Raw genomic sequence first — 15,988 nt, 5'->3', positions numbered from 1 at the left:
TAGGATAACCCTTTCTGGTTGCTGCTCAGTCTGTCTGCAACAAGAGCCAAGATGGTAATTATCCCCAGGATCGCAGCTACTGACTAAATAGCCAAGGAGCCAAAGACGCTGGGATCCACAACGAGTACTTAAAAAGATGGGCTCAGAAGCTTTGAGCTGAACTTCCTAAGGTGCCCCCTAGCTCTGCAGGCAGACCGCTCACCCCTTCCCCACTCCGAGGGCAAGCTGAAGACACTCCTGTCCTAAAACAAGTGACCGTTGTCTTCTGTTTGCCCCAGCTGGCTGAGCTCCTCAAAGATAAGGATTTTTTCCCCTGAATTTTATTTTACTGGTACCTAGAACAGTACTTGGCAAAGAGGTACAGGCTAAATTAATATGGCATGAATCACCAAGTTGATAGTTGGAAGAGTGCGGGCATGGGTGATTTGCTTTGAGGATGCTGGGTAAGTGGATGGAAGGATGGTTTTAAAGGTGATGAGTGGATGGATGGGTGCATGGATGAATGGATGCTTGGTTTTCTGGATGATAAGCTCTTGAGTGCTGTGCTGGATGGGTTGTCGAATGGTTTGCTGGATGGGTGGTTGGATTTCAATGGATGGATGGATGAAAAGGTAGGATCTTATTGGCCATCGAGAGTCAGCCTCCCACGTAACATAGGAATCCTTCCTGCAGTGCCTATGATAGGCCTTGAATGCATGTCTACCTAGCTAAAATGACTAATTTACAGGCTATTTCATTAAAAAGCAGAATTGAGTAGGGGTTGTTTTGTTTTTTATTTTCTCTTTTAGAGAGAGTGTACATGAACAGGGAAAAGGGGCAGAGGGAGAGAGAGAATCTTAAGCAGCCTCCATGGTCAGCACAGAGCCTGACACGGGGCTTGATCCCACGACCCTGGGATCATGACCTGAGCCAAAATGAAAAGCTTGACGCTTACCCGACTGAGCCACCCAGGAGCCCCTCTGGTGCTTCCTGTCCTCTCCTCAACTCAAGCAGAATTGTTATAAACTTTTCCAAAGTCTAGGTGTGGTACCGTAGTATATATTAGTGTTTAAGGACATAGGCTCTGGAAATGGATCCAGGTTTGAATCTCAGCTGAATAATTAAAGCATTGTGACCTTGAATAAACAAATCCCTTAGCCTCTCTAAGCTACGGTTTCCTCACTTGCAAAATGGGAATAATAGCACTATCATGCAGGGTTGTTAAGAGGATTGAGTGAAATAATGAAGGGCAAGTCTGGTCGGCGCTCAGTGAAACGTACTGTTATTATTATGGACCAAACCAAAATGTACCCTCCTATCGTTTTTTTTTTTTTCCCAGCGAGAACCAGATGTGTGCCAGATCCTGTTATAGCATTGAGTGTTCATTGATAAACAACACTGAAATAGCCTCTCATCTCTTGGAGTTTATGTCCTAGTGGAGTGTTCAAACAATTAATAAGTAAACAGATAAACAGTTTCAGATGGTATTAAATGCTATGCAGAAATTGAGATACGGTGAGGTGAAAGACAGTGATGTGGCTGGTGGCAGCAGGTGTTCTTCTGTTGAGCTGTGAACTAATGACAAGCTACAGCCATGCAAAGATCTAGGTAGAGGGTGTTCCAGGTAACAGGAATAGCCAGTGAGAAGGTCCTGAGGCAGAAATGAAATGGCTCAAGGAAAAGAAAGTAGGCCAGGTAGCAAGGTAGACGGTAAGGCACACAGGGCGCAGAGGGCCTCAGGAGGTAGGTCACGTAGGCCGTAAAGGCTGGGCCACGTGATCTGGACATCATCCATGTTAATTTCATCCTGTCTTCTGGAACAGCATAGAAGGAGCCGTGTTCATTTGGCAGTCGCTCAGCTTTCCAGTGACAGCGGCAGGCTCCCAGTCTCCAGAGCTCCAGACTAACCGCTCCTGGTTCTGTTTTCCAAGCTGACATCCTGGGACACCTGCAACGTTCTGGGTCTCATAAACCTAGAAGCCAGAAGAAATCAAGTTTGAGCCAAAGGCAGTCAGGCAGAAGATCTCTAGTCAAAATTGTAATGAACTAACCCAGCAGGCTGTGTTCCTCCTAGAAGCCCTGCCCTTGGAGTGTTTGCAAGGGAAAGGAGGAGAAAAGGAATCTTTAAGGCTATTCTAGGGTAAAAGACATATGGAACCACGTAGATGCAGGTGGTTCTGGTCTAGCATCTGGGCTTTCTAAGAAAACCAAGAGATGATGGTGGCTGACCTCCAGCAGGACTGATAGAGCTAACTCAGGCGGGGTCATTAGGATCCCATGACTCAGCAGTGCCTCCTCTGTGTTGGCTTTTCTCTCAGAAAAAAATCTTTGTCCAGGTGGGGATAAATGGGCTCTTAGAGTCTTGCAGTTTTATGTATTGCAGAAGGGGAGCCTCTCTAATCTACTTGTTGCAACAAAAGTCTGAAATTCTACTGTCTTCTTGGCTAATTAGCTTCTTTGGGTCACACGTCCGTCTCTGAACCGTACACACTGTTCATTGCCAGAGAGATACAGTGTTCTGATTGGCCAGGCCTTAAGCTCTGTGACCTTCCCTGTCACCGATAATGGAGACCCTCCCCATCCATGTAGACTGAGGATGGAGGAGGGGGACGATGCCCCCCAATGTCCTGTATGAGAAAGTTTTCATTTTGGGAGATGACTTAGTTCTAGAGACCTTCTGTGTGACATTGTGCTTAAAATCAACAATACTCTGCTGTGATCTTAAAAGTGTAAGAGGCCAGATACCATATTTTCTCTTCTTACCACAATTTTTACAAAAAAGGGTGCTGTAGGAGGAGAAGGAAGAGTGGGTGCTTGACAGGCAAAGCCAGCTCATGTATCTTGTGTTTTCCAGCTCAGAAATACCTCCTCCTTCCCCTGCAGTTCAGAGACACAACTCTTACACCTCTCATTTCCTCTCTCCTTGTTCTATAGTTTAACACATGTGCTTAGGTCTCCATCAGCTTTTTTAAAGCTTCTTGGGGTTTGGAACCCTGCCTTTATGGACCTCACGGTCCCCCACATTTGTACCAGGACGTTGTAAGTGTCCACGACAAGCTTAGTTAAGCTGGATTAGGTGTCAGGGCCCGATGTGATGACCGTGCCTTTCAAATAGTCCCCAACTGAAGCATTAGAGAAACTCCCTGTCTCTCACCAAAGAACCTCTGGGCCTCACCCACCTCTGTGGTCTCTTGGGTTGTCCCCAGGCAAAGCCAACAAGAACGTTCAGTGGGACGAGGATTCGGTGGAGTACATGCTGGCCAACCCAGTCAGAATCGCCTTCGTCCTGGTGGTCCACGGCCGTGCCTCTCGGCAGCTGCAGCGCATGTTCAAGGCCATATACCACAAAGACCATTTCTACTACATCCACGTGGACAAGGTGAGGAACTCCTCCCCCGCTTGCCACCCCTTGCTGCCTTTCTTGGCCCTTCTGTCTGCCCCTCTCCAAGCTGCCCTGCCTCTCAGGCAAGTCTGATAGTCTAATCAGCTGCCTCTCCTTGTAGCATTTGGTCTGGGGGAGAGAGAAAGAGAGAGAGAGAGGCACAGAGAGTGTGTGTGTGTGTGTGTGTGTTTCAAAGTCCCCAGTTGTGACTTTAGACTTTATCTGTAAACGTTGTTTTTCTTACCTCTTTTTCCTCACTGCCCCACTGCCCAATACAGTGCCTGCCGCTTTGTGAGCGGGGCTATCCCAGGGGTGGGCACACGTGTCCCAGAAAGGGCCAGATGGTAAATATGGGCTCTACACTCTCTGCTGCAGCAACTCCGCTCTGCAATGTGGCGTGAAAGCAGCCATAAGAAATGTATAAATGAGCATGTGCGGCTGTGTCCCAATAAAACTTTATTTATAAAAACCCCGCAGCCGACTTACGCCTGAGGTAGAGGTTTCTGTCGGTCTGCTGACCTGACACGATTATGTCAGTAGTCGACGAGGAAAAACGGGACGCTTGATCACAGCAGGACTTTGGGAAGGTCATGGAGAAGTTCCATCCCTCAACATACACACCAGGTTTAGACACGGTCGTACTTCTTAGCTTATTATCCTCAGACCACATGCCTCAGTCTTGTATTAAAATGCAGCATCCCAGGCACCAGCCCACATAGAGTGAACCATCAGCTCAGAAGTGGGGCCAGGGAATCTGCATTTCAAGTACCTAAAACAAGTTTTTAAAAATAATAAAGTTTCACACAGCCACATAGAAAGACCCTGCAGGCCTGAACCAGTTACTTGGCAAAGTCCAGTATGTTCAGAAGCCCTGTCAACTAGAAGGGAAGGGACAGAAGCCGAGGGGCATGTCTGCGTGTTTTCTGGGCTGCTGAATTGTCCCCTTTTCTCTCCTGGGAAAAGCGCTCTAATTACCTACATCGGCAAGTGCTCCAGTTTGCCAGACAGTATGACAACGTTCGCGTCACCCCCTGGCGGATGGCCACCATCTGGGGAGGAGCCAGCCTCCTGTCCACATACCTGCAGGGCATGCGTGACCTCCTGGAGATGACCGACTGGCCCTGGGACTTCTTCATCAACCTCAGCGCGGCCGACTACCCCATCAGGTAAGGCGGCCTGTGGCCCCAGGCCGGCCTGCGCTAAGGTCTTGGCTTCCTCTTGCTTTCCTTGGTCCGAGCTGTGAAACCAGAGGCAGAGGCACATGGCCGCCGGGCTGGAGAAGCATTCTGCCTCCATGAGATGCTGTGGAGACCTTACACTTGGGGTCTTCCGGCCTGGGATCCGCACCAGACCTGAGCATCACGGGTGCGTTCGTTCACTCATTCAGCTAGTGTTTATTTACTGAGGGCACGGTGTCCCCAGCTCTGTTCAAGGGTACACAGAAGAGACCACAAAACCCTTACCTGCGGGGAGCTTCCATTCGAGTGGGGGAGACCACAACAAAATAGTACGGTGGCATGTGAGAAGAACAAAGCAGAACGTAGCAGCAGGACAGAGTTGTGATTTTAATGAGAGTGGCTGGGGAAGTCCTTATGGAGAAGAACAGGAGGAGGGGTGAGTTGCTCTGACTGGGAAAGTGGTCTAGGCGGAGGGAACTGCGGCTGCTGGGAATGCGCCTGGTGTACGGGGGGGGGGGGGGGGGGGGGGAGGGGGGCGGCACAATGGGGCTCAGTGTGGCTGGAATGGAGTATGCAAAGGATAGAGAGCTAAGAGGTCATAAAGATTCCTGCAGTGACATGATGTTCGTTCTAGAATCTGGGAGTCTCTGGCATGTTTGATTAGAGGCAGGGCAAGGTGTTGGAAAGGGAAGCAGAGTGGAGGAAGGGAGGTCAGTTGTGTTAGGCCCGGCAGAGTCACAGACGTGTGTTTTTGGGCTATTGGACACCCACAGGTCTCTGTGCTTGGTCCCTAACAACTGTTAACAAAACAACGGTTTGCACACATTTAAAAATTGGGAGGTTTCACGTGAAAGTATCAAACGGCAAGCTATTCTCCAACGTCTGCCCGCTGTGGGCCTGCAGGCTGCCAGCCACGATTGTGTGGAGCTGGTGGGGCGGCCAGCAGCCCTGAGGCACTGAGAAACTGAGATGCCACCAGGAACATCTGTCCCTTGGCCCAAACATTGATCTGCTCTTGAAAATAGGCTGTAAAAAAGGAAACCCCTCTAGACGGGGGGACGGGGAGAGAAGGCAAGAAAATGAAGTGTATTTCCTGCTGGAAGGCAGCTCTTTGCTTGGCTGTGTTGTGTCTTCCAGCCTGATTTATTGGTGGGGCTAAAAAGGAGAAGAGGACAGAGAGCGAAGGGCGGGGGGCCTAACTTCCTCTGGTGGCGCGAGGGTATTGGGTGAGGACAGTACTTTCACACAAGAGCCACATGAAGGCATCTTTTAAAAAAAGAAAAAGAAGGAAACGTTTTTGGGCACGTGGGTGGTTCAGTCGGTTAAGCGTCCGACTTCGGCTCAGTCAGTTTGAGCCCTGTGTCAGACTCTGTTCTGGCAGCTTGGAGCCTGGAACCTGCTTTGGATTCTGTATCTCCCTTTCTCTGTCCCTCCCCTCCTCATGTTCTGTCTCTGTCTCTCTCTCTTTCTCAAAAATAAACATTAGAAAAATTTTTTTTAAAAAGTTATCAGGGCAGTTTTCAAACACACATACGTGTGCTGAGAACAGTATGGGGAACCCTCACGTACACATCACCTGGTTTCAGCTGGAATCAGGTCGTGGCCAGTGCTGATGTGTCTGTGCTATCACCCTCTTCCCGCGGCCCCACTGAACCACTCCCGAGACACCATGTAGTTGTGTGTGTGTTTCCGTATACCTCCCAGAAAGGTAAGTTCTTTTAACCTAACATCCACAGGGTGATCGCACCTAAACCATCATTCTTAATGTCATCAAATATGGAAAGCACACATCCCCAAGAGTTTGGGTTTTGAATCAGGAACCAAATAAGATACAGGCGTGGAGGGATGTTCTCTGTTTAAAGCTAGAAATTGTCTCCATCTCCTTCACGATGCGATTCCTGGTGCCTTCCTTCCATCCTTGGTTGGTGGCATCTCATTGTTGGCTGGGAAGCCCTGGGCCCTGGCGGGAACCTGGGGAAGGCACACTCTTTGGCCAGTTTAGGCAGGGTCCACCTGGCACCCTTGCACCTGAGAAAAATGATCCTTAGAAACATACCTATTTTCTTTTGTTCATAGGATAGCAAGGCAAACAGATTATGAAACATGGCAGGCAGATTCTTACTTATTTACTCATTTGTTCAGATGCCCATTCCACAGACGTTCGTTAAGCAACTCCTATGCTAAGCACTAATTGGGCATTTAGTGAGCAAAAGCGCCCCAGGCCCTACCTGGTGGAGCAGGTCCCCTGCCTGTGAAGGTGGAATTAGAGGCGCCATGCAAGGTGTGAAAGAGCTAGAAAGCAAGGGGATGACTAGGGGGTGGACATGGTCAGAGGTCAGAACATCTCAACTTGCAGTTTTAACTTGAAAACTGAAGGATTAAAAGATTGTCAGGCAAATGAGACAGAGATCATTCTAGAGTAGGCCCCAGATCATTCTAGACTGGGCACTGATGACATATTGAGTTGGATGACTCTTTGTTTTGGGGACTGTTCTGTGCACAGCATGACATTTAGCAGCAGCCCCTGGCCTCAGTCCACTAGATCCAATAGTGCCTTGCCTCCCCACCCCCCCACCGACTCATTTGGGACAACCACCGATATCCCCAGACTTTGCCCAATGTCCCCAAGGGGCAAAAATGCTTTCAGTTGAAAATGCTTCTTGAGAGAACAGTCTGGTCAAGACATGGGTCTGAGATGAACTTGATGCATTTGAGAAATTTATAAATGGATGGAATATAATAAACAAAAGAATGAGGAGATGTGAGTATAGAGAAGCACCGGGCAGGGGTGAGTTAGGACCTTCTCCCTCTGTCTTCCAAGAAAGGACTGAGTTCATATGTTGAGCATAACGTCTAATGAAGTAGACACTTCCTTCAGCTCCCAAAGCAAACCCCTTTTACACAAGGGCAAACTGAGACCCAACATCATGTAAGAAACACATGGTAGATTGGAAACGAGAACCAGTTCTGTCCCATTCCAAGGTTGGTGTTCTTTCTGCTTCCTTGGGGAAGTCAGCCGGGCCCAGAGTGGCGAGATGGCCCCAGGCTACCTGGACCACAAAGCAGGAAACAATCCCATCCCTCAAGCTGGGCAAGGTAGTGGTTGCAGGGAAATGCCTTCAGAGAAGGTCCTTGGAGGTGGAAAGGTCACCTCTTGTCCCAAGTCTGATCATTCCTCCTCTGGACCTCCAATGCAGGCTGAGGTCATCTCAGCCTAGATGAAGTTGTGGCACTCGGCCAGAGACCTCTTTAGGTCCAGTGGGCATTCTTGTGCCCAGGGCCCTTCCCGGGAGACTTCCGCCAGATCTCGAGGCTGCCCCCTAGGGGCCCAGTGTTGCTTTGCCACAACCGTAGACACAACCAGGTCACCTGGGCCAGGGTGTCAGGATCTCTAGCACTTACACATCCCCGAGGGTGGGTGCTCCGAGTCCCATCACTTGGCTTAGGGTTTGAGTCCGTGTTCCGCCAACTTCACTAGCTGTGTGACCATCTGGAAGTAAATTCGGTCTTTGTGAAATCAGGGTAGGGTAAGAGAGCCTAACAAAGTGTCAGGCACTTACAAAGGGCTCAGTAAATGTCAGCTGTTAATTCTTGACCTGAATCCAAGGCTGAACCTCCTATATTTCTGAGGGGCCCAGAAATACTTTCCTAGACCATGTGCCAAACCTATTCTGGGTTCCAGAGAAGGGAGTCTTGGTATTTTTAGCTTCTTTAGCTTTAATGCTCCAGGTCTCTCTGTACCTCTGTCAGTCTGTCTTTCTCCCCCTCTACCCTCACTGTTGTCATTTCCAGCACCCTTCGCCCCCCACCCCCTTCTTCTGCCCACTTCACTTTGCCAGCCTCATGGCCTGAGGTACTTTCTGCATCAAGCACTGCTGGTTCCTCCTGCTATTGTTTCTGGGAAGTCGCCCCACGCAAAAACATATGAATTTTGCAGATGAATGGTTTTATCCTGGGCAACTCTGATAGGCTTTCACTTCCCATCTGCCACTCCATCTGTAGCTTCCAAAACCACTACTTCTCCCGTCCCAGGAAGGGTGAGCACACTTAGCAGCCTTCTCAAAGGGGCACGAGTGCCCAAGTCAGAAGCTTCTAGGAGGTTCTCAAAACTTCGGGGATTTCCGAGGGCAGAGTCCACCCCACATGGCTAGTCTGAGCCATTCTGTGATTTGACCTCACTTCCCTGTGTCCCCTGCCCAACTCTAACTGAAGGGCCAGACTCTTGGCCTCTCAAGTCATAAAGACTCACTGATCTTTACGGGCTCCTAGCCTTGTTTGGGCCCTGCACACAGACAGCCTGGTTGGAGATTCTGAGCCACTGCCCTGGCCTTGGGGACCGTGCACGTTGCCTCTGCTTTTTGCTTCTCAGTTTGTCCACCTAAGAAAGGGACACAATGTTAGCACCTATTTTATAGGAATGTTAGGAGGGGTCAAGGAAATAGTACATCAAGGGCTTAGCACAGTGCCTGACACATGGAAAATTCTGGATAAACACAGGCTATTCTTATTCCAGCAGTGGAATCATGAGGGCTTCACAGGCAGGACTTCATCATCAACCGAGTTGCTTCCTTTGTTCCCTTTACTGAAGAAAAGACTGGTAAAATATTACTTGAACTCCCATCTCTTTTAAAAGCGGGAAAAGCAAAGTTAGACAATGAAGTCCAAATGTCTCAAGAAAACAGGACAGAACCAACTTGTTTGTGACCGTGAACTGTAGCCCTGTATTTGGAATATGCAAGCTAAGTGTGTTTAAAGAATCCAGACCCTCCTGCTGTGCTGTGATGTGATGTGACGTCCTGGCCCGTGTAGGCTCTGGTTGGTGTTGGTTATGGCTGCAGGGCATGGATGAAAATAGATATTTCAAACGCCGAGGTCCTGCTAGGCGTTGAGTCTTCAAAGGACACGATGGTTTTGTTGAGTATATTGAGCTTACTAAGGCAGGAAGCTCCACTAGTTAGTATCCTCTAGTTAGATGAACCTTAGAGACAAAACCAAAAATATTTCTCACTGTTGCTGGTTTGAGCTAGTCGTGAGAGACCCCACACTGTCTATCCTACACTAGGTCCTGTGTCCCAGACAAAGCAGATGCAAACAGAAGGAGGGTTGAGTGTGTCCATGGCCCCTCTGAGGCTTTCTTTCTTTTCTTTTTTTTTTTTAAGTTTATTTATTTTGAGAGAGAGAGAGTAGGAGGGGTAGAGAAAGAGAGGGAGAGAGAGAAAATGCCAAGCAGGCTCCGCACTGTCCACGGCACGGAACACGATGCAGGGCTCGAACTCACAAACCGTGAGATCATCACTTGAGGCGAAACCAAGGGTCAGAAGCTTAACCAACTGAGCCACCCAGGCGCCCCCAGGGCTCACTTTCTGTCTGGCGTGCAGGAGATGTACATGTGTGCATGCATGTATGTGGCAGGGGAAACAGTACTGAAATTTTTCAAGCTAAATCTGGGATCTCCTAATTCTGCCTCTTGCAGATTCGCTGCAGTAAGGTCTAACCCAGTGGGGCCCACCATGTGGCCATGGAAGTTACACCTGACCATAGACCCAAACTGCTGTCATAAGACAGCAGAGCCCCAGGCCAGGAGCGTTAAGAGCAGATCTGTGGTGCCTCAGCAGGAAGCTCCAGCTCATGACAACAGGAACTGGGTGTGTCAGGGACTTCCCTGCTGTTCTAGACCAATGTTTACATAGGACCGATGGAGCCGAACTCACATCCAGATCCAACAAATACCTACTGTGCACCTACTGTGTGTTAGGCCCTCTGCTGAGGCTTTTAACATACACTTTGTCTCAATCCTCATTCCTCAAAATGTAACTTCTCCTGTGTAAGAAAATTTAAGGAGGTTAGTAATAAAACAGAACTTCGAGTAAATTCTGCAGGAAGTCAGACCCTGGGTGATCTTCACAGCACAGGTCCTGCTCAGCCTATGCTTTGAAGTTACGTTAACCAGTACGGATGCCCAGGCATCTGTGTGCAATTGCTTCCCTGCTTTTCATTCCGTTGGTTGCTCAGTGATCTTTCAGTGCTCAAAGAACTCCTGTTGTTAATAGCAAATCACAACCACAGCAAATGCATATCCCTGGCATAATTCTGAGTGTTTGACATAGTCCCGACAGCAGCTCTATGACGTACACACTTTCAGTATCCCCATTTTTCAGATGAAAAAACCGAGGCACAAAGATAATTAAGAAATTTGACTAGAAGGATGCAGCCGGTAAGGTGGCAGAGCTTCCCTTTTTTTTTTTTTTTCTTTTAATGGGGGCAGAATTCACTTAATGTGTGATTAACCATTTTGAGGAGTTTGATGCCATGGCACGGAGTGCATTCACCACCGCTGTCCGCTTCTAGAACTTTCTTATCATCCCAAGAGGAAACCCTGTGTCTATTAAGTAGTCCCTCCCCATTCACCTTCCCCAACCATTTCCCGTCAACCACTAATCTGCTTCTATGAATTTGCCTTTTCTGGATATTTCATACGAATGGAATCATACGATGTGTGACGTTTTGCGATTGGCTTCTTTCATTTGGCATGTTTTCTCGCTCATCCACATCGTAGCATGTATCAGTACTTCGTTCCTTTTTATGACTGATTTTGCTCTTCGACTGTGTGGATATATCACAGTCTATCTGTTCCTCAGTTGATGGACCCAGAATTCTTAGGGCTGCCCACAAGCCCAGTCTCTTGGCTTGGATTGTGCTGTGTGCCATGAATGGAGGGCCTCGTCTGGCTTAAGAAGTTATGGCTCCATTGCCCGAGACTATACACGGCCGTGGTACTGAGGGACTCAGGGCTGAGTCATGGGGATGCCAGGGCCGGGTGGCAATGATGATCTGCATATCCCTGTCCACGCAGGCCCAGTGACCTTTCCCACTCAGCCTGGCCCTCCTTGACTGAGTTTTCAGTCTCTGGTTGGCTGAAACAGATTTGGGTTTGAAGGTAGAAGGATGAAGGCCTAGAATCTGAGCATTAAGCATGCCTCTTTCCTTCCTGAATCATCCAGACCCCTTCTGAAGGCAGCTGAAAACAGACTTCTACTCCCACAATGAGTTCAGGAGATGGGGCTCCTTCTGACCTCCTCAGTCACTCAGTAAATATGTACTGAGCTCCTACTGTGTGCCCGACACTGGGCTGGGCAGCAGGTATTCAGCAGTGAGGAGAAGCATGTTAGACTCTGCCTTCATCAGAGGTCAGTCAAGGGTGTGGACTCGAGCCAGACCACCTCGGTTCAAATCCTAGCCCTTCTGTTCACTAGCCGTGTGAATTTGGACTTGAGAAAATCACTTAATGTCTCAGTGCCTTAATCGCCTCATATGTAAAGTGGGGATAATAACAGCACCACCCCATATGGTTGCTAAGAGGGTTAAGTGAGTTCCTGTGTGTGAAGTGCTTAGCACACAGTAGTGCTGTCCATGTGACAGCCCTTGTTATTAATAGAGGGAAGATGGGCATCAATCAGAATGATGACACAGATGCACATACCATTACAAGGTAAGGCAGGTGTTCTGAAGGGAAGGAAGGGGTGTAAAAGCACCCAGCTAGTGTACCTCCCCTGAGCTGGGGGCCTGGGACACCCTTTGAAGAGGCAGCGTGTGAGCTGAGATGGGCATGATGGGTGGTAGTTCCCTAGTAGAGCACGAGGGGTGCCAGGAGAGTGTTCTGAGAAAGGGGTGGCATGAGCAAAGGCCCTGCGGTAGGAGGGACCTTGGTCTGTTTGAAGAGTTGAAAGAAGGCTAATGTGGCTGAAACACAAAGAGCAAAGGAATGCCTTTCTACCAGTGAGGTAGCTCAAGGCCAGTCCCTGCAGGGATTTTGGATCACCTGGTGGGTGGTTTAATTCTTAGCCCTGAGCTGTGTGGTCTTAACGAGGAAAAGTCACCTTCACAGTATGAAGAGATCACTTAGGCTGCTGTGGCAGACAGTTGCGGGGGGCGGGGGGTGGGGGGATGGTGGAGCACAGGTGGGAGTGGAGAGCCCAGCAGGGAAGGAGGTGGTTGCTTCTGCTGACCCCAGAAGCAGGCCTAGAGACCCCCCGGATGCTCGCCAGTCCTCTTTGGAGGCGGGCGTCCTGGGAGTCGTCACACGCTGCCTGAATGCAAACAGCCATTTAGTCTTCTCATCACACAGAGCCCGGCAGCCGCCTTCTTTTGGGGACCAGGATCCCACCCTGCACGGAACCGCCCCACTGGGGAGACTCACAGAGCAGGGGCTGGTGCAGAGAAGCCGGCACGCCCAGCGGTCAGAAGAGCACTGAGTGTGAGGCAGCCGGGACAGCCTGGTGATTAGTGGGAGGACCATGGAAGAATGTGACTCAAGACCCCTCTTGGTTCATTTGTTTTTAACTATGGCAAAGTACAGTAGCATAAAATTTACCATATTAGCCATTTTCACGTGTCCAGTTTGGTAGTGTTGAGTACATTCCTTCACACTGCTAGGCAGCCAGTCCACAGAGCCCTTTTCATCTTGCACAACTGAAGCTCTGTGTTCCTGATACGACAGGTCCACATTGTCCCCTCCCTGGCTCCTGGCAGCCAGCACTCTGTCTTCTGTTTCTGCAAATTTGACTCCTCTAGGTCCATCCTGTAAATGGGATCATACGGTGTTTGTCTTTCTGTGACTGGCTTGTTTCACGTAGCATAATGTCCTCAAGGTTCATCCGTGTTGTAGCAGGTGTCCGAATTTCCTTGCCTTTTAAGGCTAAGAAATAATCCACCACATGTATATTTGTACCACACTCTGCTTACCCATTCATCCCCCACTGATGGACACCTGTGTTGTTTCCATCTCTTTTCTGTCGTCAACAATGCTACTGTGAACATGGCTGTAAAAATATTTCTTCACCTCCCGGCTTTCAGGGGGTTCTGGGGGATATACCCAGAAGTAGAATTACTAGATTGTATGGTAATTCTATTTTTTTTTTTTTTACAGCCATTGCACACCATTTTCCACAGCCATGCACAAGGCTCCAGTCTCTTTACATCCTCGCCAAAATGTCTTATTTCTGGGTTCTTTGATAGTACCCATACTAATAGATGTGAGGTGTTTCTTACTCTTTTTAAGGAGCATAGATTCCTGGAGCAAAGAGCCCTATCACCCTTAGAAGTTTTGAATAGCTGACATAGCTCTCCCTAGAACTGCAGGGAACTGTCTCCCCCACAGGCCACGGCTTTCAAATGATTCTTCTAGAACTTCTTCCCAGCCTCCACCAGTTCACTTCATTTCACACTCCGCTCACCAGTGTCTGGAAACCTGTGCACCCACCACCTCGTCACTCCATCCAGGTCTGCAGAATTCCGCCCCAGCCGTCTCTCTCATGTACATTCCCACCCTCAATCCCCTCCGTCTCGGCCCGTCAGACCCTCCTCGCCACATACCTGGGCCATCAGAGTCCGCCAGGAGGACGGAGGTGCTCCAGAGCCTGAAAATGGGCTGGAGCTTCGAGACCTCGAGGGCTTACAATCTCTGGGAGAAACGGAGATTGTAGAAGTTAAATAATGACACGGTGCTGTGATGGGGAATAAAAGGGGGTCCTACTTTAGTGGTCGAGGTAGATAAAATGCCTGTCAAGAGTATGTTTAAGCCACGTCCTGAAATGGGGCCCACTATGGAAAAAACAGGAGTGGAGGTGTCAGGCAAAGGGGAACAACATAGGCGAAGTCCCTGGGGCAGAGAACAGCCAGCAGAGCTCAGGAACGAGAGGGAAGAGTAGTAGGGTGGAGCAGAGCAACAGAAGTGGGGAGGGAAAGAAGCAGAGTCTGGAGAAACACACAAGGAGACTTACCAGGCCTGTGCCCCTCTTCCTTCTCCTGCCCACTTACCTCTTCTCTCCCTGCCTTTAGCCTCTGTCCTAGTGTCTTGGGGCTGCTAAAAGAAATTCCCATTGACTGGGTGGCTCAAAACAGCCTGCAGAACCTTACAGCTCTGGAGGCAGGGAGTCTGAAATCAAGGTGTCGCAGGGCTGTGCTCCCTCTGCAGGCTCTAGGGGAGAGGCCTCCCTTGGGGCTCCTTGCCTTGTAGATGCATCATGCCATTCTTTGCCCCCATCTTCATATGACCTTATGGGGACATAAGTGGTTGGATTCAGGGCCCACCTTAATCCACTATGACCTCATCTTAACTAATTATATCTACAGAGACCCTCTTTGCAAATAAGGTCACCTTCTGAGGTGCCAAGTGGATGGAAATTTGGGGAGGAAGGATGCCCTTTGGCCTCCCATGGCCCCTTCCTGGGCCAAGCACATGAGGCAGCTGCCCTGTGAGATGGGCTGATGCTGTCCTGGGTCTCCAGCAGCATCTGGAGCCCACTATGAAGGCAATTCTTAGGTAGATTCCCTCTTCTCAGCGCCATGTTGGGATGGAACTGGTATTTTCCACTTCCGAATTTCCTTCCTTTTTAAGGGATCCCAGTGTGACCCTCCCTGTGTCTCTCAAAATTCAACAACCATGTCCCACACATCTACCTACCACGCACCGTGTCCTGGGGGTGCAGCAGGCAGCAAGACAGGGTCCCTTCACAATGAGTACGGTCTCCTGTCACGTAGTTCTCAACAGGGGAAAGTCAGGGTTCCACGTGATGTTTGGACATTTTCCTGCAGATGCCTTTAAAATATCAGATTCTTTAAAAACATCACAACTCCACCCAGACCAGTTGAATATAAATTCCTTGTCAGAAGCAAGAATCTGTGTATTTTTTAAAGCTCCCCACATGATTGGAAGACACAGCAAGAGTTGAAAACCACTGATGTCGGAAAGACGTGGTCACTTAATTACAGTAACAAATAATAAGGTAAATGCTATGATGGAAAATTCTGTAGTAGCCTTAGTACCTTGTGGGAAGTCCTACTTGGGGGCCCAACACCCAGGTCTGCAGGTGTGACCATCTCTTTTTGGCCACTTTCTCGGCATTTAGCCACTTTCACTCTCCGGGTGCTCAGAGATGCACATCCTCTTTCCTGAGACCCTCCAACCCTGGTGTGACGCCTTCTGAGGAAAACTCCGCCCAGATAATGTGCGAGTTGGAAAGGGTGTACCTTCTCAGGCTGTTGTTCATGAGGAAGCTGGAAAGACATGCCGGTAATTATGCCGTTAGCAGGTTTGTTTGCATCTAGTAGCAAAATAATCATTTCCTCAGCCCTGTTATTTCTCAGCCTGACAGAGCGCACTCCTGCCTTAGCAGAAATGTGGTTGGCTTTCCTCTCGCCAGCTGGTCTGGGTTTCTTTCCTGAGCTGCATCTTCGGTTGGACAACCCATCGGGCTCTCTGGGGGAAGGGCAAGGACTGACCCAGAGCATCCCCTGGACAAGCGGAGTGAAGCCCAGGTTCGGGGAGTTCTCATGGGACTTGGTGGAAAAGCACTGAGGCTCTTGAGAAAGCCAAGGGTGGTCATATCGCTTTAAAGCGCTGTCTTGGCTACCAGATAAGGAAGGATGTTCTTGCAAGAATAAGAAGTTT

At 49.3% G+C, this 15,988-nt stretch overlaps 1 protein-coding gene across 1 annotated transcript in view; it reads left to right on the top strand.

Moving 5' to 3' along the window:
* The window catches only part of XYLT1 (xylosyltransferase 1), a 309,894-nt gene that overhangs the window by 225,408 nt on the left and 68,498 nt on the right, over positions 1 to 15,988 (top strand). Inside the window, exons 4-5 of the mRNA XM_060648611.3 lie at positions 3,186 to 3,358; positions 4,325 to 4,527. Coding sequence (XP_060504594.2) covers positions 3,186 to 3,358; positions 4,325 to 4,527 — 376 coding nt within the window. The remainder of the gene's footprint in view (positions 1 to 3,185; positions 3,359 to 4,324; positions 4,528 to 15,988) is intronic.

Source organism: Panthera onca, chromosome E3 (genome assembly GCF_046562875.1).
Source record: "Panthera onca isolate mPanOnc1 chromosome E3, mPanOnc1 haplotype 2, whole genome shotgun sequence".
Lineage (NCBI taxonomy): Eukaryota > Metazoa > Chordata > Mammalia > Carnivora > Felidae > Panthera > Panthera onca.
This window is presented reverse-complemented; position numbering and strand designations above follow the sequence as displayed.